The 27018-nt window shown below is 39.7% G+C and overlaps 1 protein-coding gene across 1 annotated transcript in view; it reads right to left on the reverse strand.

Moving 5' to 3' along the window:
- Nucleotides 1–9680: 9680 nt before the first annotated feature.
- sctr (secretin receptor) overlaps nt 9681–27018 on the reverse strand; it is a 31893-nt gene continuing 14555 nt past the window's right edge. Inside the window, exons 3-13 of the mRNA XM_026144909.1 lie at nt 26708–26803; nt 25916–26016; nt 25154–25263; nt 22763–22895; nt 19535–19688; nt 19319–19379; nt 15073–15142; nt 14233–14324; nt 12048–12186; nt 11743–11784; nt 9681–10095 (exon numbers count right to left, since the gene is read on the reverse strand). Coding sequence (XP_026000694.1) covers nt 9922–10095; nt 11743–11784; nt 12048–12186; nt 14233–14324; nt 15073–15142; nt 19319–19379; nt 19535–19688; nt 22763–22895; nt 25154–25263; nt 25916–26016; nt 26708–26803 — 1172 coding nt within the window. The 3' untranslated portion in view covers nt 9681–9921. The remainder of the gene's footprint in view (nt 10096–11742; nt 11785–12047; nt 12187–14232; nt 14325–15072; nt 15143–19318; nt 19380–19534; nt 19689–22762; nt 22896–25153; nt 25264–25915; nt 26017–26707; nt 26804–27018) is intronic.

Below are 27018 nucleotides of genomic sequence, written 5' to 3' on the forward strand. Positions count from 1 at the left end.
TTTTAGATCTTCAGCTTTTTTTTTTAAGTATTTGTTCAGTTCAATTTAATTTTATTTATATGGCACCAAATCACAACAACAGTTGCCTCATGGCACTTTATGTTGCAAAGAAAAGAGAGAACACCCCGTCATGAGCTTTGGCTACAGTGGGAAGGAAAAACTCCATAACAGGAAACAACCTCCAGCAGAACCAGGCTTGAGTGGAGGAAGACGAGGAAGGCAAGGCGTGGAAGAGAGCCAGAGAGAAGGCTCTGCCTCCCATTCTACATTGAAATACCCAAACCATAAGTAAGCCCCCAGTCTAAGAGTGAGCTGCTCTAATAGGGTGATAAAGTATTATAAAGTTATGGGGCCTGATTATTATTATCATTATTATTATGTATTATTATGTAATGGGAAGGATTTAAATTCTGATCCTGGATTTAACGGAGCCAATGAAGAGAAGCCAAATATCAGAGATAAAGGAGATTTTTAGGACGTCCTGATAATTACAAATTACAGGCTATTAGTAACCCAAGGTAATGCCACCCAGAGCAGGAATCTAATTGGATACCATACTGGGCCGAGTACAATAACCTCAGTTTTAGCTGAAAGTAGAAGCAGAAAATTAGAGGCCATAAAGACTTGGATGTGGTTTAGCATTAGTTCTAATTAGTTACAGCACTTTCAGAAAGACATTTACCGTGATGAATGCTGTGTAATCCAAATTTAACAATTTAATAACAATTTGTGCCTTACATTTTATTACTGACTGTGGAATGTAAACCACTGTTGTGTCCTGTTGCTAAGTGGCTATTTTTGCGTATCCAGAGACTTCCCCATTGGTTGTTTTTTATATCTATAAAACTCTACTTGGATTGTTTCCTGCTTATCTGTGTGTTTTGGTATGAAAACAATTTCAATCTCATTGAGACGTTTACGTGGATAAATAAAGGATAACAATTGTCTACACAGAAATGCAGAATGACAGGATGTGGTGGATTTTGTGAAAAAAAAAACTTAATGGCTGTGGTGAAGAAGAACTCAATTTAATTCAATTCAGTTTTATTTATATAGCGCCAAATCACAACAAAATATGCCTCAAGATGCTTCATAGAACTAAGAAGAGGAACAAGGTAATAGTCTCTGATGACGTCATAGAACAGTTTGAGTGTAAGAGACAAGCTTTGGACCCTGTGACACTTTTGTCTTTATGGTCAAACTTGGATCACATGGATCTACTTTCTGAGTAAGCAATGAAACAGGTGTGAATCTGTAGGATCCCTGGACACAGGCAGAAGTGGTCAGTTGTTCACAATGGCTGTGATCGCAACCAACAATGTTATGTGCACCTCATGTGTGAGTTTGGAAGATCCCATATTAGGGTGTATGTACTTCACTGGTTCTCCAATCACCATAAACCTTCTGTATGCATTTTTAAATCTGGATTATCTAAAGACTCAATGAGCTCGATGTCTACAGGTCTGACACAGAGACACTTGAAGAGGACTGCCCACTGCATGGGTCCTCTTGTGCTATGGGCAGATATAGACTCGGGCTCAAAGACATCAAGACACACAACTAACGATGTGTCAGTTGGGAACAAAGCAGTTTGTAGAGCATCTCTGGTTCCTGCCTGGACCCAGAGATGCTTTTCTTTACTTTTTTTCTCTGATGCAGAACACAATGCCCTGTCAAAAAAAAACAAAAAAACCCATGCAAACTTGCACAACAAAAACATCATCGAGGCCATGAAGGGTAAACCACGTTATAGCGTGGTTTACCCTTCTATACTAGTCTATAGTAGAGTTCAAAATACTCTAGTAAAAGTTGAAGCACTGGCTTTGAAATATACTCAAAGTAAGAAAGTAAGAAACAGCTCCATGATGAACATTTCTACCACCTATTTCTATGCCAAACTAACTGAACCTTGTGCAATATTAATGTAATAATAAAATAATATTGAATGCAAACCTTATTTTCACTCTAAATACTGTTTCTAATTAAAGCTACTCAGCTTGAATCACTTAAGCAGAACATCAGGAAAATAAAAATAGCTCTATTTTCTGTTGCCTACATTGTAGAGAATGACGTTGCCTCTAAACAGGAAAATGAGTAGGGAAAGGGTTAGAGTGGGATTCAGCTGGTGGGGAAACCCTCAAACCTGCAGGACTTGATGTGACTTGACTCTGACCATGAAACAGTCACACACTGCTCTTTACTGTAAATCCATCACAGTGCAGCAAACTGACCTGTTTATCCTGCACTAACCTGCAGAGGATTTTCATGCAACCTTTAAATAACACAGTTAGTCTTGCTGAGATTGTTTTGCAACTGTGTTTCGCAATATAAAAAAACACAATGTTTCATGTACAGGCCCAATATTTGATTTAAGGACTAACATGTAAGCTTCACATTTCCACTGAGCAGCCCTTACCTTTAAATCTAAGCTCTCTTCTTCCTGTCCCATCTTTCTTATCGTCTTCCATCTCTGAGTGAAGTTAGTTCTTTCTTTAAAATACAGCAGCTGGACCTTTAGCTAGCAACACATTGTGCGACAGGCTGCGCACAAACAGTTTGTGTGTTTGCTGATGTTTGTTACGCTGATGGAGACTGACTAAGGCACACAGTTTTGCCTCTTTCATCTCTTTTCATGCATCATCCCCTGGTGATTAACACATGAACATGTTACTGTTTAGGATCAAATCACTCTGAGGTTTGAATGCTGAAATAATAACTCCCCTCAGATGCCTTAAACAAATGTAACGAGCCTGTTTTGAAAATCCAAGGAGTAGAAAGTACAGATATTTGTGTAAAAATGTAGGGAGTAATTATAAAAATTTATCAGAAAAAAACTACTCAAGTAAAGTGCAGATACCTGAAAATTCTACTTAAATACAGTAACGAAGTATTTGTACTTCATTACTTCCCACCTTTGGCAGTGACTCCATGGTAACTGACAAGTGTTACACACACTGATTATTATTAATTTTAGCAAACTTTGATGGATGTAACCGGATGTCATTACTGAAAATGTAAATTGTAATTTCATTCAGTCTTTCCTGCTCTCGCCCCTTGCACAATCCTTACTGTATGGCTAACTTCATAAGACTCAAAATAGAATTGCAAATAACCAAAGTATTCTCCTAGTGGGCAAAAACAATTAGATGAATAGATTGGTGGTGTACCAGGGGCTTCTGTTTAGGACTATGCTTCCTCCTCACCGTAATCCAGCCAGCCTGTTTTCCTGGCTGCTTGGGACAATCTCTTGGGGGGGAAGCTAATGGTGGCTAAACTACGTTTGTCCAAACTGACTACAGGGGCCTGATTAGCTACAGTATTTTCCAATTCTCCAATTCAGTGAGCAGAACTGTAAAAATGGTACATTTATTATATTATTACAAAAGGAGGCCGAAGTGTAGCTAAAAATCTGCCAAACTGAGCAGGAAAATGAGGCCATCTTGCTAGCGAGTTGACTATGAGCTAAGCTAAGGTAGCAAATCCCTAAAGAAGTGTTTGTTCAGTGAACAAATACTGTGAATATAATCAGTAGGTGATTCAGAAGAGAGTCCATCCATCCATCTTCTTCTGCTTATCCAGGGCCGGGTCGCGGGGGCAGCAGCCTAAGCAGAAAAGCCCAGACCTCCCTCTCCCCAGCCACCTCCTTCTGCTTGTCCGGGGGAACACCAAGGCATTCCCAGGCCAGCCGAGAGATATAATCTCGCCAGCGCGTCCTAGATCTGCCCCGGGGCCTCCTCCCAGTGGGACATGCCCGGAACACTTTACCCAGGAGGCGCCCAGGAGGCATCCTTGTCAGATACCCGAACCATCTCAGCTGGCTCCTTTCGATGTGGAGGAGCAGCGGCTCTACTCCCTCCCGGATGACTGAACTTCTCACCCTATCTCTAAGGGAGAGGCCAGCCACTTTTCAGAGGAAGCTCATTGCTGCTGCTTGTATCCACAATCTCGTACCCAAGAGGAGAGCTGTTATAGATAAAGCACATGAAGTTTACTTTATGAAATAAGTTGTTATTTCATAGTGAAATGGTTATAAGTCCCTAAGTTTTTAATCAAATGGGCTGCATAGCTGCAAGGCTAGCTGTCTAAGCAGAGATACCTAAACCTTACTCTCCCAGTGAGTTCCCAAGCCAGCCAAGAGTTGTAATCTCATATCAAGTTGTAATGTCATGGGTAGGGATGGGTACCGGTATCCGGTGCCATCATGGCACCGGTTCTGACATTAACGGTAGTAACCAAACCGAAAAGCAGCGCACATTTCGGTGCTTTATTTCAGTGCTTTTTTTCCTGAGCTGTGATACACTTTAGATTCTAGCCAATCATTTTACATTTCCGAGGATAGTAGGCGGGCCCAGGTACGTACGTTCTTTTAGGGCAGAGCTACAGATTAAAAATGTCCAAGGCGAAGCGGTCAAAAGTCTGGCTGTACTTCACAGCAAAATATGCAAACTCAGCAGCAACAAGTGCTTTAAGCTGATACTGTGATACTGTCAAAGGAGGTAACACCAAGAATCCGATGAAACACCTGGCGACGCATAGCGTTTTTTTTAAAAGCCGAGAAATGCGCCGTATTTGATAGCTTGCTGCGAGACCTCACACCGAGCACATCTACTGCGGGTGTGGTGCCTGTTATCGGACCCGGAGTTAGCAACATCCCCCGAGAACCCGAAGAGGAGAGTCCTGGCCCCTAGCCCTGCCAGTGTAGCAGAAATGATGACGGATGATGATGCAGCAGCAGCCGTTCTTCTCTGCGTGAGTAGCTTAATGTTGTTCGTGTGTAACTCGCGTTGAGTAGGCTAACCACGTTATTACATTAATGCAGTAAGGTGAACTAGCAAACACCTTCATAGCTACATGCGGCTGTCTTCTTGTTTGATGGCAGATGCTCCCTTCACCCTGGCCAAAAAGGCTAAAATGACCAAAGAAAAAGTGGAAAACAGTTAAACATGAGAGGTTTTTGGATAAAGTTTGTGTTTTTTCCATTGTTTAGGCACTGCTTCCAGCCAAGAGTGATACCATAAATTGCAAAAAAGTGCAATAAACTACAAAAAAATTGAAAATCGTTAATGTTTTTTTTTAACATATATTTCTAGTTAGAGAAATTTAAGAGGCTTATCCCTCAAAACTGTAAATACAAAAAAGTTGCACAAAATAGTTTCCTACCACAGGAAATTTGTTTTGAGTGTCTTCATAGTTTTATTTTTTAAATACACCAATTTTTATATTCTGCAGGAAAAACTAAAATAGATATTATACTGCAAATTTGCAAAAAAGCAGCATATGCATCAAAATAAACTATTTCCAGCAGTGCAACATGAGTCCTAAGCATCCCAGAAAAGACACAGAAAGTCATAAAGTCAAAGATAACTTTTAAAAACACCAGTATAGGCTCATAAGGCCCTGATGGTAAAAAAAACTACATTTCCGCGAAAATGACGTCACTTCCGGTTTCGGGCAGGTAATGGCGGACATGCAAAAGTTCGCATTCCCACGTCTATTCCAACGTGGGAAGTGTTATGAACAGCTGATCGGATCGGCAAAGCGTGTTTCTGGAATATTATGTTTTTGTTGCTGCAAGTGCTTTTTATGCAGTTTTTGCAAAGCTATATGTGGAAGGAAACTGTGACCGAGGACAAGCTGATGGCATAAGATGTAAGTACAACTCCTCCGGTTTCATATGCAAAAAAAATTATTGCGCTAGCTTACGTGGTTGCAGAGCTACCGGGATTTAAAAATAGTTACGCAAAACAGAGCGGCCGGCTCTAAAGGGTTAAGCACCGGCACCGTTTCAAAAGTACCAGTTTGGCACCGGTATCGGATAAAACCTAAACGATACCCATCCCTAGTCATGGATCTGCCCCAGTCTCCTTCCAGTAGGGCACGGCTGGAACATTTTACTACCTACAGTCTACCTATGTAGACTTACTTTAATGATTAGCTCTCTGTTCACCACAACAGACTCGGACACATCCCTTTATCTGTCCTGCTCCAGTCTGCTCCAGTTAGATGGCCCTGCCCCTCCCTGAGTCTGGTTCTGCTGGACGTTTCTTCCTCTTTAAGGTGAGCTTTGTGTCATTGTAGGGTCTTTACCTGACCATATAAAGCGCCTTAATCAACTGTTGTTGTGCTTTGCGCTATATAAATAAAATGGAATTGAATCCCAGATTCTTAGATATTGGGAAATAACTTTCCAACCTGGCGAGTGCACACTATCTTTTTCCATCTCATGGCCTGTATTTATATAGCGCTTTACTAGTCCCCAAGGACCCCAAAGCGCTTTACATATCCAGTCATCCACCCATTCACACACACATTCACACACTGGTGATGGCAGCTACATTGTAGCCACAGCCAATAATAATTTATTTATTACATTAATTAAACATACAAATTCCCAGTTATTTCCAGACCGGACTTACAACACATCCTGCTGATATCCCAGCTGCACATGAGACTTACCACACAAATGGTGTGAAAATTACACAACACTGCAAACCGTCACACCCCGTTTAGCGACACTGCAATCGATTTAGCTGTGGCACGCACTGCAAACAATTTGGGTCTCAGCACAGCTGGGAAGCAGTGCTATGCATGACCTGTAATCTGGGATATAAAGGGAAGTGGCACAAACAAATAAACAAAAAAACAAAAAAGGAGGTTAGTCCGCCCTTACACAACTCACTCCCAATCAATAACAGTCTTTACAGCTGGACGGACAACACAAACAAAATTCCAAATCAATCAAAAGAACGAAAAAAAAAAAGGACATCAGAGACAGCGCAGCTGAAAATCACAAACAACACTATCGATTAAAATATTACCCAATAAAATATCAATTTTATGAAACCATTCAAAAGCTAAAACACACTCAATATACCTACAATACTGATCAGTCTCCCTGCGCGCAGTCGATCTAGGGCTTGATCAATTCTTCCATTAAAACTCGTGGTCACACTAAAAAAGTCCAACGACACACATCAAAAATCAGCACCTACAATAACAAATGATCCAAACAAAATGGCAAAAGTCTCTTACCGACAGTAGACCCACTCGCACCCGAGTCAATTAATCGCCTCTGGGTTTTTTCCACAGAAGAGCGCTGACCTCACCCCACACACCCAGTACCTTTTCACAGCTCTTCAGCCAATCACCTGGCAGAGAGCAACAAACTGCCAGGTGACACTTGTTACATTAGCATTTAATTTTTTTCAACATGTTTTACACATTCTCACATTTTATTTTGCAAGTTCTCATAAAACATTAACAAGATCCTGCATGTTGCAACATATTATATATAACTAGTGCTAAGAAAGATAAAATACTAGAATTCTACTTCCTAAAACCACAGAACTGACTTCATATTCAGCAGCATTATCATTCATCAGATAATTCAATTAAAATATTCAAACAACAAACAGGAGAGGTCCACTCAGTGTCCTGCTTTAGCAGAGGTCAGACCGAGCCAACAGAAACTGGCTGACACTGAAGAGAATTATTTAGATACTTATCAATATCCAAATAATGTTGTTTCATCATTTACACACTGTACAGTTATGAATGGGAAACTATATATATATATATATATATATATATATATATATACACACACTCAACAAAAATATAAATGCAACACCTTGGTTACTGCTCCCATTCCCCATGGGATGGACGTAGAGACCTAAAATTCATTCCAGATACACAATATAACCATCCCTCCCAAACAGTGGTCACAAATCAGTCCAAATGTGTGGTAGTGGGCACATCTGCTATATTGAGATAATCCATCCCACCTCACAGGTGTGCCACATCAGGATGCTGATCTGACATCATGAGTAGTGCACAGGTGTACCTCAGACTGCCCACAACAAAAGGCCACCCTGGAATGTGCAGTTTTTTGCGCTATTGGGGGTCTGGGGACCCAGAACCGGTCAGTATCTGGTGTGACCACCATTTGCCTCATGCAGTGCAACACATCGTCGCATGGAGTCTATCAGATTGTCAATTGTGGCCTGTGGAATGTTGGTCCACTCCACTTCAATGGCTGTGCGAGGTTGTTGGATATTCGTGGGAACTGGTACACGCTGTCGTATACGCCGGTCAAGCACATCCCGAACATGCTCAATGGGTGACATGTCCGGTGAGTATGCTGGCCATGCAAGAACTGGGACATTCTCAGCTGCCATCTGCCCTGAACAATGTGAACCATGATTCATCCGTGAAGCGCACACCTCTCCAACGTGCCAGACGCCATCGAATGTGAGCATTTGCCCACACAAGTCTGTTACGGCGACGAGCTGGAGTCAGGTCAGGACCCCGATGAGGACGACGGGCATGCAGTTGAGCGTCCCTGAGACGGTTTCTGACAGTTTGTGCAGAAATTGTTTGGTTGTGCAAACCAATTGTTCCAGCAGCTGTCTGGGTGGCTGGTCTCAGACGATCTTGGAGGTGAACCTGCTGGATGTGGAGGTCCTGGGCTGGTGTGGTTACACGAGGTCTGCGGTTGTGAGGCCGGTTGGATGTGCTGCCATATTCTCTGAAACGCCTGTGGAGACGGCTTATGGTTGAGAAATGAACATTCAATGCACGGGCGACAGATCTGGTTGACATTCCTGCTGTCAGCATGCCAGTTGCACGCTCCCTCATTGCTTGTGGCATCTGTGGCATTTTGCTGTGAGACAAAACTGCACATTCCAGGGTGGCCTTTTGTTGTGGGCAGTCTGAGGTACACCTGTGCACTACTCATGATGTCAGATCAGCATCCTGATGTGGCACACCTGTGAGGTGGGATGGATTATCTCAATATAGCAGATGTGCCCACTACCACACATTTGGACTGATTTGTGACCACTGTTTGGGAGGGATGGTTATATTGTGTATCTGGAATGAATTTTAGGTCTCAGAATCAGAATCAGAATCAGAATGGGTTTATTGCCAGATGTTGAGGTTTACAACATTAGGAAATTGCTGCGGTGCTTCAGTGCAGACAATAAGAATTAAAGTGCTATGTAGAAAGAAAGATATGTGCATGAGATATACATGAGATATATACATGAGAATAAGAATTATGAGTGCTACGTAGAAAGATATATACATGAGTGCAGGTGGTGATCAGTGCCAAACATGAAATGATGCAGTGACACAGCGTAGGGTCATGTGTTAGTGGCGGGGACAGTCATGTGGTTATTGTTCATGTGTCCAACAGCAGAGGGGAAGAAACTGTTCTTATGGCGAGAGGTTCTGGTGCGAATGGACCAGAGCCTCCTGCCTGAGGGGAGCAGGTCAAACAGACTGTGTCCAGGGTGAGAAGGGTCAGCAGAGATCCGGGCTGCACGCCGCAGTGTCCTGGAGGTGTACAGGTCCTGCAGAGATGGGAGTCTGCAGCCAATCACCTTCTCAGCAGAGCGCACAACACGCTGCAGTCTCTGTTTGTCCCTGATAGTGGCTCCAGCGTACCACACGGTGATGGAGGAGGTGAGGATGGACTCGATGACTGCAGTGTAGAATTGCATCATCGTCCGTGTTGGCAGGTTGAATTTCTTCAGCTGCCTCAGGAAGTACATCCTCTGCTGGGCTTTCTTGATGACGGAGGTGATGGTGGGCTCCCACTTCAGGTCCATCACCTACGTCCATCCCATGGGGAATGGGAGCAGTAACAAAGGTGTTGCGTTTATATTTTTGTTGAGTGTATATATATATGTGTGTGTGTGTGTATAGTACTACATTTGTTGTGTCATGATGCAAACATCCCGTTCAGAGGCATTTACCTGGATATTTTAACATGTGAGTGTATGAGGATTGTATATATATTTCAGATACATTTGGAAAAGTGTACTTAGTTTTGTTGCTCTGCCTTCTTTGCACACATTTGTGTCTAAAATGGAGAAGACATCATCTTGTATTTCTCTCGCTGAGGAACCTCGTATCATGCTACACCAGACCAGACTCGGGTGTGGAGGCTGATTTAAATAGAAGAGTGATGTTGGTGGGGCCCCGCTCAGAGCCCCCGCTCTGGCTCATGCTGCCGCACTTCCTCCTGTGCTCCAACTGCACGCGGTGCTTCATCTTCCACCTCCGCCACCTCCTCTGGATCTCGTTCTGCACCTGGAGAACAATTATTGCTATTAATTATTGCTACACTGGGGAAAAGTTGGCTCGCAGTTATATTTTAAGATTAAACACAGTCACAATGGTGATAAAGAAGAAATATTTTCTGTGGATTTAAACTTTTAAATTGCACCAGTTCCTCACTTCTTGGCCATAAAATTAAAAGCCAAGTGTTACTTTCCCAGATATTACATATTAATTACTATATGGGTTTATTATTATTATTGTTTTTATTAGGGCTGTTCGATATAACCACATATATCGGATGATGATATGAAAACGTCTATGTTTCAAATTACGCTATTGTTTGTTTTGCAAAGTAAACTGTTTAAGGTAATATTTATTTTATCGTTTTGATGGTCACTGTGGAGTTTCAAGACGTTCTCTCTTTTTCTTATATTTAATATAACCACACTACGGACGGACAAACGACTGTTTTTATGCGTTGTCGTTAGCAACAACGACGGTAAAACCATCGCGTGGCTCTGTCGTCCACTGTTTATTTCCACATAAACCTTTCACAATAAAGCTGAAGATCCTGTTTAGATTTTTCAAAATAAACGGAATCACATGACATAGAATGCAGAGTGTTTACAAAAGAGAAGCTAAAAAGAGCCGTCAGGTGCTAAAAACAAACAAATTTAGAAGCTTAGAACAGGCTTTTCCCCGCAGCACGCGTGGAATAAATACTCACAAAGAGAATTGAGGCCGTTACAACTTATGTAACACTCGAGTCCAGATACACACGCTGAGCTGAAAACACGTCACGCAAGTCGAGTTGCCCGAGATTCACAGAATTTACAGAAAATGTAAAACTTTTGTTATTATATATTATTGTCGGGACGATAAATGCCTTATATCGGGATATGAGATTTTGGTCATATCACACAGCCCTAGTTGTTATCATTATTATTATTATTATTATTATTATTTTCCATTTGATTTTTCAAGAACTAATCACGTCAGCAATGTCTTGTGTACTGATTGGTGTAAAAGTGCCAAAACTCCAGGAGGTTCAACAGTAAGTTGAATTGAAACTGTAAAAATTCCTGGGTGTACATGGGGAAAGATGTTGTATGAGCCTGAGAAAAATTAACACTGTGACCAGGACTATCAAAGAACCTTAACCTTGTGATTCTTTATTAAATGGCCAGTTTGGGCAATTTTAGTTTTTATTTCATATTTTTCTAAAAGCAGGCTTTTAGAAAAATGTTATGAAGCCTGCAGTCCACACATGCAGTGGTTCCAGGCAAAGTGACACTTGTTACAAATAGTGAAGATCTCTTATATTGTTATTGTACAGATCTGGGCCTGCCCTGCCTTTGTGTAAGCTCTTTAAGAAAAACTTGGACGACTGTTTATTTGGTCTGTACCGAATAAATCAAAGTGATTTCTTCTAGGAATCTTTTGCAATTAAATATAAATGCAATGTTTGTTTCTGTGCCAGCTGTTTACCTAATGTGTTCAGTCATTTTTAAAGTTGGACTATTTCCAGGTTGTTTCTAGGATGGATGGTACAACCACCACACTGCTAATTAGACTTTGAAAAGTTTATTTTCTGTAATTTTGCATGTGAACAGTAAGCTTACATCTAGAAATGACAACATAATGTTTCATGGGTATAAAGGGAAAAATAAACCTTACCTCCCCGTTCAGGAAACAGTACAGAAGCGCTACGACAAATCCCTGAAACAACACGTACAGAAACATAACTGACAGGCTGCTGTTAGTGCATGTGGATATTTTTAGAAGCTTCCTGTTCTAGTCTCTCATACAATGAAGCTGCTGAATGCAGCAAATGATTCTTTAAAGAACACTTTCTTTACTGCAGGAACAAATGCACTGTTCAAATACACACCAATGTTCCTGCCGTGTACAAATAGACTTCTGTGTTAGGAGAAAATTAAAGGTGGTGATTAGACAACAGCTTACAGTTGGCTTTACTGTACCTGAGTAGAAGCAAAAGCCAGCTCAATAAAGTTCCAGATTTCATAGGTCCTGCCACGGACTTTGTGTGGAAGGAAAGCAAAGAGAATGTAGTGTAAGCCAAAGAGTGACACCAGGAGGAAGGATGACTTGGCAAGTTTCCTGTTGTTTGAAGAATAACAGTGTATGAACCATTAGAATTAAAGTGAGAAAGTCTACAAACCTCTTTGAAAATATCAGACAAATAATAATACACAGACAACTGGGAAAAAATAAAAACCTGTGATCAAAAAGAGCAAACTTAAACACAAATGGACCTCAAATCAAAACTGAAGCAGATGTCGGCCCTTTTGCCCATTTTTAGAATATAAGCTAACATTTTTTAAAATTTTGATCAAAAGGTTGAGTGACACAGAAACTCCACAACACCGATTCATCCCGAATGTTAAGGATGAACGTACATGTGTTTTCTTCTCCAGGTTCTGTGAGTCAGGGCATTCGATTTTAAATAAAATAACACATCTAGCTGCAAACTGCAACACAGGGCGTAACTGCTCAGCTGCACAAATTCACCTCAGCAGCTTGATCTGACTATGTTATGAAGCAGTCTCACCTCCACCTCCACCCCAACACCAACAACATGATCTGATCATCCGGGACATAATAATGTCCCAGATGTATCCAATGGATAAAGTTCATGTTCATATTGCTCAGATTCAACTATTTCACTTAGTCCCACTTTAAAAAAAAAACAACAAAGCACAAATGTTATTACTGTGACAGGAGTATGAAGGAATCCAGTGGCTAACTCATGTCTTTCAAACACTTCTTCCATTGCTACAGTGGTTAAACCCGACATAGTCAAGTAGGACCTGAATGATTATCTTATACACATGCAGCTAGAGCTAAGTGGGGAAGTAGCTCACCTTTTATGGTGAGCTTACTGTGGTGTATAAACCCTCAAAGTAATGCATTACTGTAATCATATTGCATTTGTCTACAGTGTAAAAATTTATAACAAATACTAAATTCAGGAATCACATTATAGTTACTAATAAAAAAAAGTGCTGCTGCTGCTTTTGTGTTCATCTGGAGTTGCATAGATAGTTAATAAACACTTAAAGCCACAGAATAAAGTATAGTACAAATATGTGTGTGGATGGGTGAATGATGCCTGTAGCAAACTTTTCTCTCCAAGTGTCAGTCCATTTGCTACTTTCCAACCTAGAGCAGGCTTAGGTGTAATTACATTTCCTCTTGTCACCATAACGTTTTCCGAGCGTTCTGACTTAGGTGGAAGCTTTATGGTATTACTAAGATCGAAGGTACTAAAAAGAAAAAGATTTGTGAGCATTTGAAAAGTTTAGTGTTACACTGTTAACTGCAAGTGCCCAGGTACTATTACAAAGTAAAGGTAATGTAATGATTCACAAATTACTTTCTACATCAGTAAATCACATGGGTGTTTAAATGCAAATTTAAAACATATGAGTAATATTTCATACTTTTATTTGAGTAGTGATACGAACACTGGACCTGTTTAATCAATGTTACTGAACTATGAGCATTTTTTTGAATAAAAGAGGCTTTTCTTATTTTCTGCTAGGTGAGCTGAAACCAATTACTTCTTCCACATAAAAGCCAGATTAATCTTTATACACTCATAAAATGCATCACCGCAACTTCTCTGCCTTCAACACGTCAGTGAAGAATGTCTGAGCACTCAAAGCGCTTTATACAACTAATTCATTCATCCAATCACACATTCTTCTAAGCTCTTAAGTGCTCTATCTAACATTCATACACCATTCACACTCTGATGGATGCATGGGAGAGCAACATGGGGTTGGTATCTTGCCCAAGGATACTTGACATGCAGACTGGAGCAGACTGGGATCGAACCACTGACCGTGGCTGACCTGCTCTACCACCTGAACTACAGCCACCCCACACATACAGTTTGTATGTCCTCTATCTCATTTCTTGCCTTCAGCAAACAAACGTTGGAGTAAAAGGTTTCATTGAAACAACGTTTTGCACCACCCAGCTTCTTTAATTCAATTCGGTTTTATTTTATTCATGTAGTGCCAAATCACAACAACAATTGCCTCAAGGCGCTTCAGAGTCTCTTTCACATAATAGCTGGTTAGCTTTGACTGGGGCCATTTCACAGTTCTGTGGAATAGAAAACTGAAGTAAGTCACTCACCTGTAGTGATTGAATTCATTGCCGGGCATGTCTTGTGTCCTTAGCTTGGCCACCAGTATTTTTAGGATACACAGGAAGAACAACAAGTTCACCTGGAAAACAAAGCAGGCAGAGCTTCAGCTTCAGGCGCTGCTCCCTGGGATGAATGATGCTTTCACACAATTATTAGAAACTGCTGCCTTGCTACAGTGTAAACACTCTTTATTGGATCTCTGCTTTGTTGTTTTTGATGTGACTGTTTCCTGTTGCGCTCATTTCTGGAACCATTAAATCACTGGCCCAATAGTTAATTATATCATAACCCACAGTTTTAATAATGTCTTAAAGTGAAACTGTGTCTATGCTTATCATAAAAGATTAAGTATTTACAGCCATACAGAAATTTTAATACTAAAGATCCACCACAACTTTCTGTGAATGGCTGTCAAGTGATTGCCGGAGAACACCAACATTCTCCTTATACAAGGAAGAACCTGACTTGTCTGGCCATTCCATTTTCATGGAATTATAGTGAAACTTGAAAAAGTGTGATCCAAACCAGAAACCGTGAAATCTCGTCTTCAAAGTACAAATTGCACCTGAAGTTTGTGACCAACACATTTCACAGATACAACTTGTACTGTGAAGGCGAATGTTCTCCATTTCTGGTTTGTGTTGCACTCTTTGCACTTCCAATACCATTTGGTCAGTAGATTGTAGGTCCTTGTATTATGGTCACCAGAGGTTTGCATGAACTTCTGGTTTCCTTAGCAACCTGCTAGTGTCCAGAACAATCACAAGGAAGCTTTCAGAGCATGCAATCATTTTTTTACAGAAAGATCAACATAAGGAAGAACTGACTATAATGAAGAGTAGAACAGGAAGTCTGAGAATCCACCAGATCCATTCACTCCTTCTCATCTCCCAGCAACTTAAGAGAGGAAACATAAACAAACACGATGTCAGTGACAGTAACTGGTCACAGTAATTGGTCAGGATTTCAAGCTACTGAATTAAATATATGGCCAAAAATATCTAGACACAAAATATTTACAGTTGATTCCACCAACCTATATGTGGTAGTTTAACATTCCCAAACCCAATCCAATCAATCCCTAACTGTGGAGAATAACATTGAGTATCCTGCTTTTAAAGGGATATATAATAATAATAATAATAATAATAATAATAATAATAATAATAATAATAATAATAATAATAATAACAATAACAACAACAACAATAATAATAATAATAATAATGGTGATAATAATAATAATAATAATAATAATAACAACAATAACAACAACAACAACAACAATAATAATAATAATAAAAATAATAATAACAATAATAATAATAATAATGATGATGATGATGGTGATAATAATAACAACAATAACAACAACAACAACAATAATAATAATAATAATAATAATGGTGATAATAATAATAATAATAATAATAACAACAATAACAACAACAACAACAATAATAATAATAATAATAATGGTGATAATAATAATAATAATAATAATAACAACAATAACAACAACAACAACAACAATAATAATAATAATTAAAGCTGCAAGCAGCGTTATGAGGGCCCTCGCACCCCCGGCACGTCGAGCCACTGCCAACACCTCAAACCGGCATGTACGATGTGATGTCACATTGATGGATTTCATGCTTTTAATCACCAGCTAACATTTCATCTTATTCAACCAGGATTATAGTCATGCCACTAGGTGGCGCTCTAACCATTATTGACAAATAGCATAACAAACATTTCCAAGCTCGAGTCTCATCACACCTGCGACCTTTGGGAGAGATTGGACATTGTGTTTTTTAGTGACAGCAGATTACTGCTTTTTGCGAGTGATTGAAACTCTACGTGCCGCCATGACCACCCCGTTTCCCTGAACGGAAAAAGCTTCGCAATTTAACATCACAAAGGTCTTTAGATTCTACACACTGAAGAATGCTTCAATATGATGAAATCCCTTGGAGGAGTTCGTCAAAGTATGAGGCCTGAAAAGGGGGGAAAATGTCATCAAAATTACACATTAATTTTAAAATGGCTGACTTCCTGTTGGATTTGGGATATTGCTCCAAGAGACTTTTTTGTACATCTTGATATCTTACACAAGCTTACCAAGTGTCAGACTCATAGATGAAACACAGAGCAGGGGCTGATGTTTTGAAATATTGTAGGGGGCGCTGTGGAGCCATTTCGCGCTATTCAAGGAAAATGGTTACATAACAACAAGGCCTTCATCCATCTGGAGGTGTGTGCCAAATTTCAAGCCTCTATAAACTTTCCAAGCCCCTCAAAAGCCACTTCATCTTTCATGATGAACCGCGTTGCCACCAGGGTGCGCCATTCAGTTTAAAGTCACAATTTTTGCACTGAAGCATCACGAGGGACTGATGGTGATATTCACCGCTTTTGAGGTGGCCACGATCAACCTGTGAAAATCAGTACAACAAAGTTAAAGCCATGACATTTCCTGTTGCCACTAGGTGGCGCTGTCCGTATTCCCGACAATGGGCACATCAATCTGTTCAGGGCGGGTCTGACATCATGCCTGTAAAGTCTGGTACTGATCAGACTGGATTTCATTGAGTTATACTAATTTGTTTCTTCATGGCGTGACATCAAAGTTCGCCATGCTGCTGGGGTCACACCCTTTCGCGAAAACTCACAGTTTTCACTGTAACCCAAGACCAACTCCTTAAGGCTTTTCTGGAGAAATTTGAGGCTGCAGATGTCACCCATCACTATACTGTACCCCAAAGTGTAAAACATGACATTTCCTGTTCCCACTAGGTGGCGCTGTCCTTCATGTCAAATATGGCAGTTGAAATATGTTCAGGGGTGGAGCCTTATCATATGTGTTCACTTTGGTCAAGGTCAGAAAATGTATGACAAAATGAGAGGCAATAAGATTTTGATGGCGAGTCATCGAAATTCGCCATGGCGCCACGGCCTCATAGTATTGTGAAAACTCAAAAGCTCCGCAATTTAACATGGCACAAGGGTGTAGTTGACACTGTCCAAATTTGAAGCTTATACGACCAAATCCCAAGGAGGAGTTCGTTAAAGTGCGAGGCATGGAAACGGTAAAATCAGACCCAAAATGTCACCTTCAATCCAAAATGGCGGACTTCCTGTTAGGTTTGCGTCAATGGGCCCACAGACTTTTTTGTTCGTCTTGGCATGATACACATGTGTGCCAAATTTCATACATGTAGCTCAAACGATGTGGTCGTAGGGCTGCATTTAACAAGGCATAGGTGGCGCTGTAGAGCCATTTCCCAGTGCTCATATGTAAAACCATTAAAATACAAAATTTTTCACCAGACCTGGCATGTGTGCAAAATTTCATGAGTTTTTGAGCATGTTTAGGCCCTCAAAAAGGCCCTTGTTTCGCCTGAATAATAATAATAATAATAATAATAAGAAACGGAGCAGATACAATAGGGCCTTCGCACTCTCAGTGCTCGGGCCCTAATAATAATAATAATAATAATAATAATAAGAAACGGAGCAGATACAATAGGGCCTTCGCACTCTCGGTGCTCGGGCCCTAATAATAATAATAATAATAATAACAATAACAATAACAATAATAATGATGATGATGATGGTGATAATAATAATAACAATAACAACAACAACAACAACAACAACAATAATCTGACAGATGAGACTCAGGGACAGTCGTTTTTTCAGTCTCTTGATGTCAGCAGCTCCAGTGTTGCTCTCCCAGGACTGTACACTATGCAGACCATAAATTAGTCATAGATATTGTCCATAATTTTACAAACACTGAAGGTTCTCAGCTTTTCTACTCGTCCCCTTTTTGTATAAAGCTTCTGATCTTCCAATTTAGTCTGTTGCTGATACAGATGCATCCTGTCTCAGACGTACGATGGAGTATGAGGGCCACATTAAGAAAAAAAAAAAAACAAGATCATTTTGAGAATTAACTCAAAATTTGGAGATTAAAATCAAAAATCTCTTATGAGAAAAAAGTTGAAATACTATTTTGGGGAAAAAATCTAAAAATAAAGATTACAGTTGTTCCTCTGGGTTAGTAAAATTGTACTTTAGAATCAGTTATAGTAACAAGAAGGGAAATTATTCCTGTTTTAGCACTTATATATGTATTTACCCATAAATTGAGCACTCCAGTTTTCAACAATTGGTGAGGGTGTACTCAGAATAGCGCTATCCACCCACAGTAAACTTTGTAGTGGTTTATTTCTAAATGAAATATTCCAAAATGTTATATTGGGCAGAAAATTAAAAGGATGAATTAATGATTTTACTTTATACACAAATTATGACGGTGCATTTTTCTAATAGGACAGTCTGTATCTGTGACATTGTTGCTCAAAGGTCTACCAGTTACATCACGCTTGCTTTAACATTGTTTTTCTTTCAAAACCTAAAGTTTTTCATTTTGCAAGCGGGCAGCTGACCCACAAATGTATGTATTACTGTAGGGTCTACCTTACAATATAAAGCGCCTTGAGGTGACTGTTGTTGTGATTTGGTGCTGTGCAAATAAAATTGAAGTGAAACTGAATTGAAAAGATTATTACCTGGTTATTAATTTGTTATTAAAAATTTAAAAAGCCAGCTTTGTGTTCTGCAGCTCTGTTTCCTGCCTATTACACAGAAACTACCAAAGGTAACTGAGTGGTAACAATTACCACATTATTAGAGTCTTGTTTCTCCTTGTTACCCTACTATTACCTCTTTATTACTGACTTGTAATAGAAAGTGCTACCAAATATTTTTATTGACGTGGTGCTAATATTCCTTCATACAAGAGAGATGGGTCATGTAACAATCTTCATTCTGAATTTCATCACCATCTCACTCAAAGTTGCTAATGACAGCACTTAATATGGCCATAAACTCCTGTATTTTAAATAACAGTTTGATATTTGAAATGAAGAGAAATCCTAGGAATCAGAAGAAAGGGAGGTATTTATTCCCAGCATGTAATCATTTTACATTTATTCCTTTAATGTCCAAAAACATGTGATCATGTGTACTGTTTGTACTATACAGTTTAATATGTGTTGAGCTTACCCTTCATCTTCATGGAGGTACTTAGCAAAACTCCAGCCACTCATGATAATCACTGGAGAACCTGGAAGACGAGAGAAACGTTAGCGTTTACCTTCTGCTATTATCAATAAGAGGACTATATAGATCAGCAAAATACTGACATCCAAATAAACAGAGTGAAACAAAGAAAAATAATAATAAAGAATAGTAACAGTGACTGCTACTGAGCTGTCATACCCCAGCCAAGGATGATGTACCACGACAAGTGTTTCCTCTGAGAGAACAGCGAGGCGCTGACAAGTTTGTACAGGTAGTAGCCCTCAGCCAGCAGCCAGCTGTAGTTGGCCATGATGCAGTAGTTAGACAGCACAGTGGCAAATTTACAACTGACCTTCAGGGGGCAGCAGAGGGCAGAGAGAAGATAAGCAGGTGTCTGGCACAGTGCACACAGTGTAACTCAGCGTTATCATGGTCATCTTGAAGCATTCTCAATCATCCAGGTGAGTAAATCTCCAAAAGTTGTTTCTGTTCATCTGGATGTTTTCAGTGGGAGAAACATTTCGTCATCATCAGGTGACGTCGTCAGCCTCCTGTGAAAACCTGTGAAAACGCTACGTCCAGATGAACAGAATCAACTTTTGGAGGGTTATCATGGCCACATAAAACTAAACTAAAACTAGATTTTAAAAAGAAAAGATGACAGCTGAAACATTATTCACTGATACATTAGTGTTTCTACAGTATTTTAAACATTAACACATTTGGTAACAACTGATAAATATTGCCAAAAACTCGACTCTCGCCAAAAATGACCCACAAACGAGTTCTGTTGTATTATGAGTTCTGACCTGTGGTAGAAGATGAATATTGCCCATTTTAATCCACCACACACATTATGCTAGGTGGTACGTGGACCCAAAATATAATACAGTGTAACAGTAACTCCCCAAATTACATTATCAGTTAGATCTCCCACAGGTGACGTGAATCAGTTGTATAAAGACATACATGCTAGTTTTAACTGGTGATTCTAAATTGGCATTATATAATCATATAGTGATTATATTATATACAGTGGATTATAGAAGTACAGCTTGCTGACATTTTCACTGCAATACTTGGACTTGTGGTCTATTTATATGTTGCATCTGAATGCTTCCTCCAGCACTTATCTACTTGTGCTGGTGTAATCTAATGTTATAGCTGTTGCATCATCTCCTGAGGATTCGTCTCCTCCTTCTTACACTAATCATTGCTGTCAGAGGTTTTTCTTGTGACACAGATGGGCGAGTGTGCAACTGTTCTTCGGAAACATGCCAGAAATATGCGATGCTCAGCTCTAAACACTGTAGGTGAGGAAAAAGCTCAGCGAAAAACTGATCAGTGCAGCTAATCTTAGTGTGATTCATCTTAATATTTTCCTCCAAAAACCTTGGCTGTGACAGGGCCAGACAAAGAGCAATCCTGGAGGCTTGATTTATTGCACTGTGTACCCTGCCCGGGACAGGGTCACCAGGTCCCTACCCTGGAGCTTGGCCCGGCGTAGAGGCTCCAGAGTGAGGGTCTGGTGACTGAGCCTTAATCCGTATGGCCTGACCAGGCTCTGTGTCCATTCTCCTATGGGTCCACTACCACAGGAGTCTATAGGGGTTTGATACTCTTTGGATTGGGTGGCAGTCAGAGGCAGAGGTCCTGGCATTCTGATGCCCAGCTTCCAAAACTGGCCTGTGGCACAGGGAACGTCACCTCTCTGGTGGGGAAGGAGCCTGAGCTGGTGTGTGAGGTCGGGAGATACCGACTATATATAGCTGGGCTCATCTCAGCGCATAATTCTGGCTGTGGAACAAGGTTTCTGGAGAGGGATGGGACTTATTTCCACTGAAGATCCCCTATGTGAAAGGTGGTGGGCTCCTCAGGATTCGCTGCATGCATATTGGGGTTTTCCCTGGTGGACAAGTGGGTAGCTTCCCTGCACCTCAGAGTCAGGGAGTGGGTCCTCATGTTGTTTTTTCCTCTGTGCCAAATGATGGTTCACTGTACCCAGGCTTCTTAGAGTGGCTTTGTTGTGTGAAGGACTCTAATCCACGGACTCCGCTGTTCTGCTGGGGGTCTGCAGGGTCACCAACATGGGAAGTGATAGTGTGATCTGGGGGGAGTGTGACTGAGAGAAACGGCCTATCTGATCTGCGATGACTCACTTATGACTGGGGGGGAGGTCACTGACATTGAATGTCCTTCACTGACATGCTTGAAGGAGATTCAAAGCTCTTCTTTGCATGTTTCTGCCTTTTGCTCCATTCTCTCTAAACATGATCGCACTTCAATAATGTTGAGGTCTGCGCTCCGGGGAGGCTAAACCCTGACTGATATTTTTTCATTGTGTGTTTGTGTTGGCAGTGTGTTTGAGATCATTGTCTTGCTAAAATATGAACTTGCTGCCAATCAGACTCTTTCTACAAGGAAACAGATGGTGGATCAAAATCTGACAGTACTATGTTCATAATTCCCTAAATTTTGACAAGATCCCCAACAACCCCAGTCTGAAATGAACCAACCACGGCACAGCGTCCACTATCTTTTACAGATGACTCTTACTGTTGTGCCTCTTTCCTGATCTCTTGGGATTCATCACTCCATAAAACCCACATTTATCTTTAGTAGTTTTCAAAATGTTCATGTTCAAACTCAGCCTCAGATTTCAATTTGCAAAAAAAGGAAAAGAAAAAATAGCATGAAAGTGTGAAAACCTTTTAAAAAGTATATCTTAAAAACTATAAGATTCTAAAATGAAAAACAATCATTATAACAAACTTTAAACATTTTATTCAGATCAGAGATGGTGCAGCAGAAAATATTCTAAAAATCTGAGACTGAAGGTCTTGAAATTGAAAAACACGCAAACATTTAACAAAATTATTCTCTGATTTATAAAAGTCCACGATCTTGTTCCATCTACTTGTATTTTTGTTTTTGCCATACAACGCGTCATATTTGCTCAGTCAGCATGAAAATGAAATAAAAGTGTCATGTTCTTCATTTTGTATCCAAGAATTTCATATTAAATGCTTTTCAGCGATGTACCATTCAGAAATGGTCACTATAGTGGTGCAGAGCTTGAATCCATAATCTATTTACATTAAACACTTTTTATCTATGACACAAACACAGTAGATAAAAACTGGGGAAAAGCCATGATTGGTGGATAACTTGCTCTACTTCCTGAGGCACAGCAGTGATCACAGGATCAACAGTTGATGCTGTGAAGTAGTAAACTCATTTTTCAGTATCACCCACTTGCATTAATTGAAGAACTTGAAGAAAAAAGTGGCACAGCATTATCTGAATGTGTCTGTCCCCACATGTTAAATGTTAATGTCTTGTCTTGTTAAACGTCTCACGTTACCAAGTCACAACATAGCATGTGCCCTCTCTCTCTCTCTTTGTTAAGACAAAAACAGAAAGTACCGTATAGATGTGACAGTGAAAACTGTCTTCATTTGAGAACAGAACTGCATCCCTAATAAAGATGAGTACGGCTCGGAAGATGAAGGAGAGGAAGAGCTGGACATGGATAAAGTTGCGTGTGCAGTGGAGCCTCCTGAGGATTGTGGGACACAGACATGGATCAAATGTTATAATCGTTCATGTTATTTGATAACATGTATATCATAGATAATGTAAATGTGTATATACATGCATATATTTGGTGGTGATAATATATACATGTTAAATTATAAATTATGTATTGAGAATAGATTATTTAACCCTCTAAGGTCATCGTCACTGGTAAACCTTACCATAACAAAAAAGTTACATTTTTGTTTGTAACCTTTTGGGCTCTACTTCTACTCCAATGAAAAGAAAAAAAAACAGTAATTATTGACAATTATTAACTGACACTTATCGAGTATTTACATTTTTCCACAAACGTTCTTTGCTTTTCTGCAACAGATATCAAAAGTTTAGGGTTTGGAGCTCAGACGGTTAATGTGACAACTGAAGTCTTCATGATTTAAGAGTGATTAAACGTGCTAATTTCTTCTTCTTAGTGAAGTCATCAGTTCATAGATCAAATATATTGTAATAAAAATATATTGTGAGGAATTCCCTATGTTGCATTCATTTCTCCAACAACAAAATTTCTTTATTTCTTCATCGTATTTGTGGCATTTCAGATAAAGTGGAGATTCAGATGCAGCACTGTGTTATTTTGCAACGCTGCAAATGTTTGACTCACAGTAATGACGATTTGTAGTTGGACCTTTAATTACATGTTTTATTATTAAAAGAAAATTATTGTTAAGAAAATAATTATATTGAGTTTTACTAAAAGGGCAAAAATCAGTCATCAACACTTGGGCCATATATGCTTACAGTACATAACCATTTGTAAAGTATAGATAACTTAAGGATTATAAATCTACCCTCTGGATCTATAACTGTGATCTGTAATGATTGTGCTAAGCTAAAAGGTTTGTTGAAGCCTGCAGACTCGAATACTGTACTACTCAGCCAACTCTTCCCTCTTTTTCTACAAACGCTTCACAAATCTACCTTTGCCTGAAGCATTTACCAGTGAGTTGCATAAAAGGTGAGATGCATTCATCAGAGTATAAATGTGTGTGAATGTTGGATAAGAAGCACTTAAGCATAGGAAAAGTGCTTGTGTGAATGGGTAAATGAGGCATGTTGTATAAAGCACTTTGCTCTGGGAGAGTAGAAAAGCACTATATAAGAATCAGTCCATATACCAGACATGCTAAAATTGTTTTCATGGTTCAGCTCTTATCATTTAAAGCTTTAACCTCCTAAGACCTGAACTCTTCCACGGCATGCCATTTGATATTTGGGCTGATTGGGACCCGATCAATGTAAAAACAAAGAAACACCAGATTTTTTTTTTTTACCCAATTTTTGTTCCTAAGAAAAATGAGAGCCACGTATGAGGACATTCGTCTTAAAATTTGATGGAACAATGGTAGTATAATGTCCTCGTAAGTGGATATCAGGCCCTTGTAGAGCAAAATTGAGTATTTTGGTCTAGACAACCCAAAATGTGATGCCCACATATGTGGACGCCAGGTCCTAGGAGGTTGAAGTGGGCACAGGTGGTGTTGAAAGTTAGAAAAAAAAATCAGCCACAGATACAGGTTCTCTTTTTTTTCTATAGACTTTTAGATTTTGGCTGGACAAATGGGATGAGAGCAGAGGAACCTCCAGGATGCTGTGTTCATAGTTTAAATGATGAATTAAGACCAGAGTTAGCTGCTAAGGATCTCCATAAATCACTTGATGCTCTTGTTTTCAAAACTTTTTTCAAAAAAAGTGCTAACAAATCAGTATACTTACATCATTGACAAATAGCATAAGTCATTTTATGAGTTAAAAATACTTACACTGTACTTAAATTACTTACACTGTACTTACATTTCTTGCAGTGCTATTTGTGTCCTGAAAAATACCTCAAAGTTATACAGCCTGCACCCCAGTACAGCATACTTACAGTGTAAGATGGGGAAGTATTGTTTGTTTTTCCAGAAATTACCATGAAATTATGAAGTAATCAACACGCACTTAAAAATACATAGGATGTTTTAAAATTACTTACAAATTACTTACAATATAAGGTGTTTTTCTTCTTTTTTTTAAAATTCATGTAAATTCAAATGATATTACATTTAGTTACAGGGTAGTTAGTCATGGGCCTAATAGCTCTTATAATGTAAATGTCTTATAATAAATCAAATAACTACTTTCTAATAACATCTGTAATAATTGTGCCTCACACACAGTTGGTAAAGTAACAGACAGTGTTGTACGCAGATATTGTTGTTTGTTAATTCTCTCATCACTGACCTCAGAAGGGAGAGAATAGCAACAGCTGTGATGAGGAAGACAAGGGAAACACTGTAACCCACAGAGTACATGATTCTCACAAACAGGAAGTACCTCTGGGAGCTGTGCACCTGGGAAAAACATGAATATATCCAGTGAGTTCAGCAGCAGCAGATTTTTGCATGACTATGTATCTATTTATCTCATTGGACGAAAGGCAAGAACATTTTTGGTATCATAACTTTCAACACTGCCACAACACTGCCATGTAAACAGGATTAATTCAAACTGAACTGGCAGCCCTCACCCTGCATCTGCAGGGTTCCTGCACGTTCCTTCTATGTGCGGAGAGTGTGAGAAGAGGCAGAGGAAGACAGAAGACTAAGGCTACGTTCACACGTACACGCAGATTTTTCTATGCGTTTGCACCTTTTGTCCCCTCGTAAACGGCGTTTTCGGTCACTGAAAACGGAAAATCTCCATTTTCAAAAAAACAGAATAACGAGGGGATGGGAAACAAAAGGAAAACACAGCTGGAACTAAAGAGATACCACGAGAAAGGGAGGAAGTAAAACTAAACACTTTGAACACAGGACAAGGGATTATCAAAAAAATAGGAAACATGAGACACACACTAAGAAGCGGGCTTGACACAAGGACTGGGAGGAAACAGACATGGGGACATAACCGAGTGGGGAGACAGGTTTTGTTACCGCCCCCCGTTCAGTTAGTTCGATGGGTGACTGAGTGCTACAGCATGAAAGGAAGAAGGAAGAGGCTTACTTCTAGAGGAAGGCTTTCATTAAAGCCATACTCGCATGCTATATCATGTGGAGGGTAGGGATCAGTCCAGCCAAGCTCTGTGCAGTTCCTGAAAACTTGCCCTACAGAAATGGAACACATACATACAATGTGTTTTATTGTTAACACATAAAAATCAATAGCAGAAATTTAGGGTTTTTTTTGTAATATATAGGATAAAGGTTAATCTAGTTCAACCCCCTGGAGACAATGAGTGTGTGAATCTAATTATACCACAATCCAAGAGGTTCACTCCAGCTCACCACGGACATCAAGGTAAGACCTACAGTATCTAACATCCCTGTGTTGTTGTTTCTTTGTTGTCAGGAGTGTTGGTCCAGGATCAACATTGCAACTGAACAATCATGTCTTTGTGATGCCATTACTGTGCAATGTGGGGGAAAATGTACTTGTTTATAGAAAACTCTTTTCTGGTAGAAATAGTAAGCATTTCAAGTGTTTTCTTTATTAATTTATACAATATATTAATATATTTATGATACATATAATAAATATATTGTGAACTTGGTTGTGCTGTTATATTAAACTTATGTTAATTTGTTCATGTTTGCTTTTAATAACATTAGCTTGTTTCTTGGTTAATGCTAACTGAATGCTCAGACAGCATCACTGGTAAATTGTGATACTGATTCTAGACTTACATTATTATTATGATGTAGAAACTACAGCAACACAGGGATATCAAATCATGTGACTAACATAGCCAAGCTATGAGTTTAAAAATATGCACTACTGTATGGCCCTACTACTAACCAGTGGTGTGTAGAAATCCAGGACATGGCTGAGACACAACATCTCCAACTGCAGCATGGGGCCAACAGTTAACATGGTCCCACCATCCCCTGCATTCTGTCAAAAAAAGAAAATCAAATTTTCAAAGAAAATCAAATTTCACTTTGTTCACAGCTCAGGTGATTGCTAAAGCACAGCGTGGGTGTGGGAGGAGTTTGGTGAGGCCATGGAAACAGACTTTTGGCTTGAGGCAATTCTGGTGCAGGTGGAGTGCTGCTGACTTCAACTAGCTGGATGGTGGAGGGAATACTTTGATGACCTCCTTAATCCCA

Source organism: Astatotilapia calliptera, chromosome 16 (assembly GCF_900246225.1).
Source record: "Astatotilapia calliptera chromosome 16, fAstCal1.2, whole genome shotgun sequence".
Lineage (NCBI taxonomy): Eukaryota > Metazoa > Chordata > Actinopteri > Cichliformes > Cichlidae > Astatotilapia > Astatotilapia calliptera.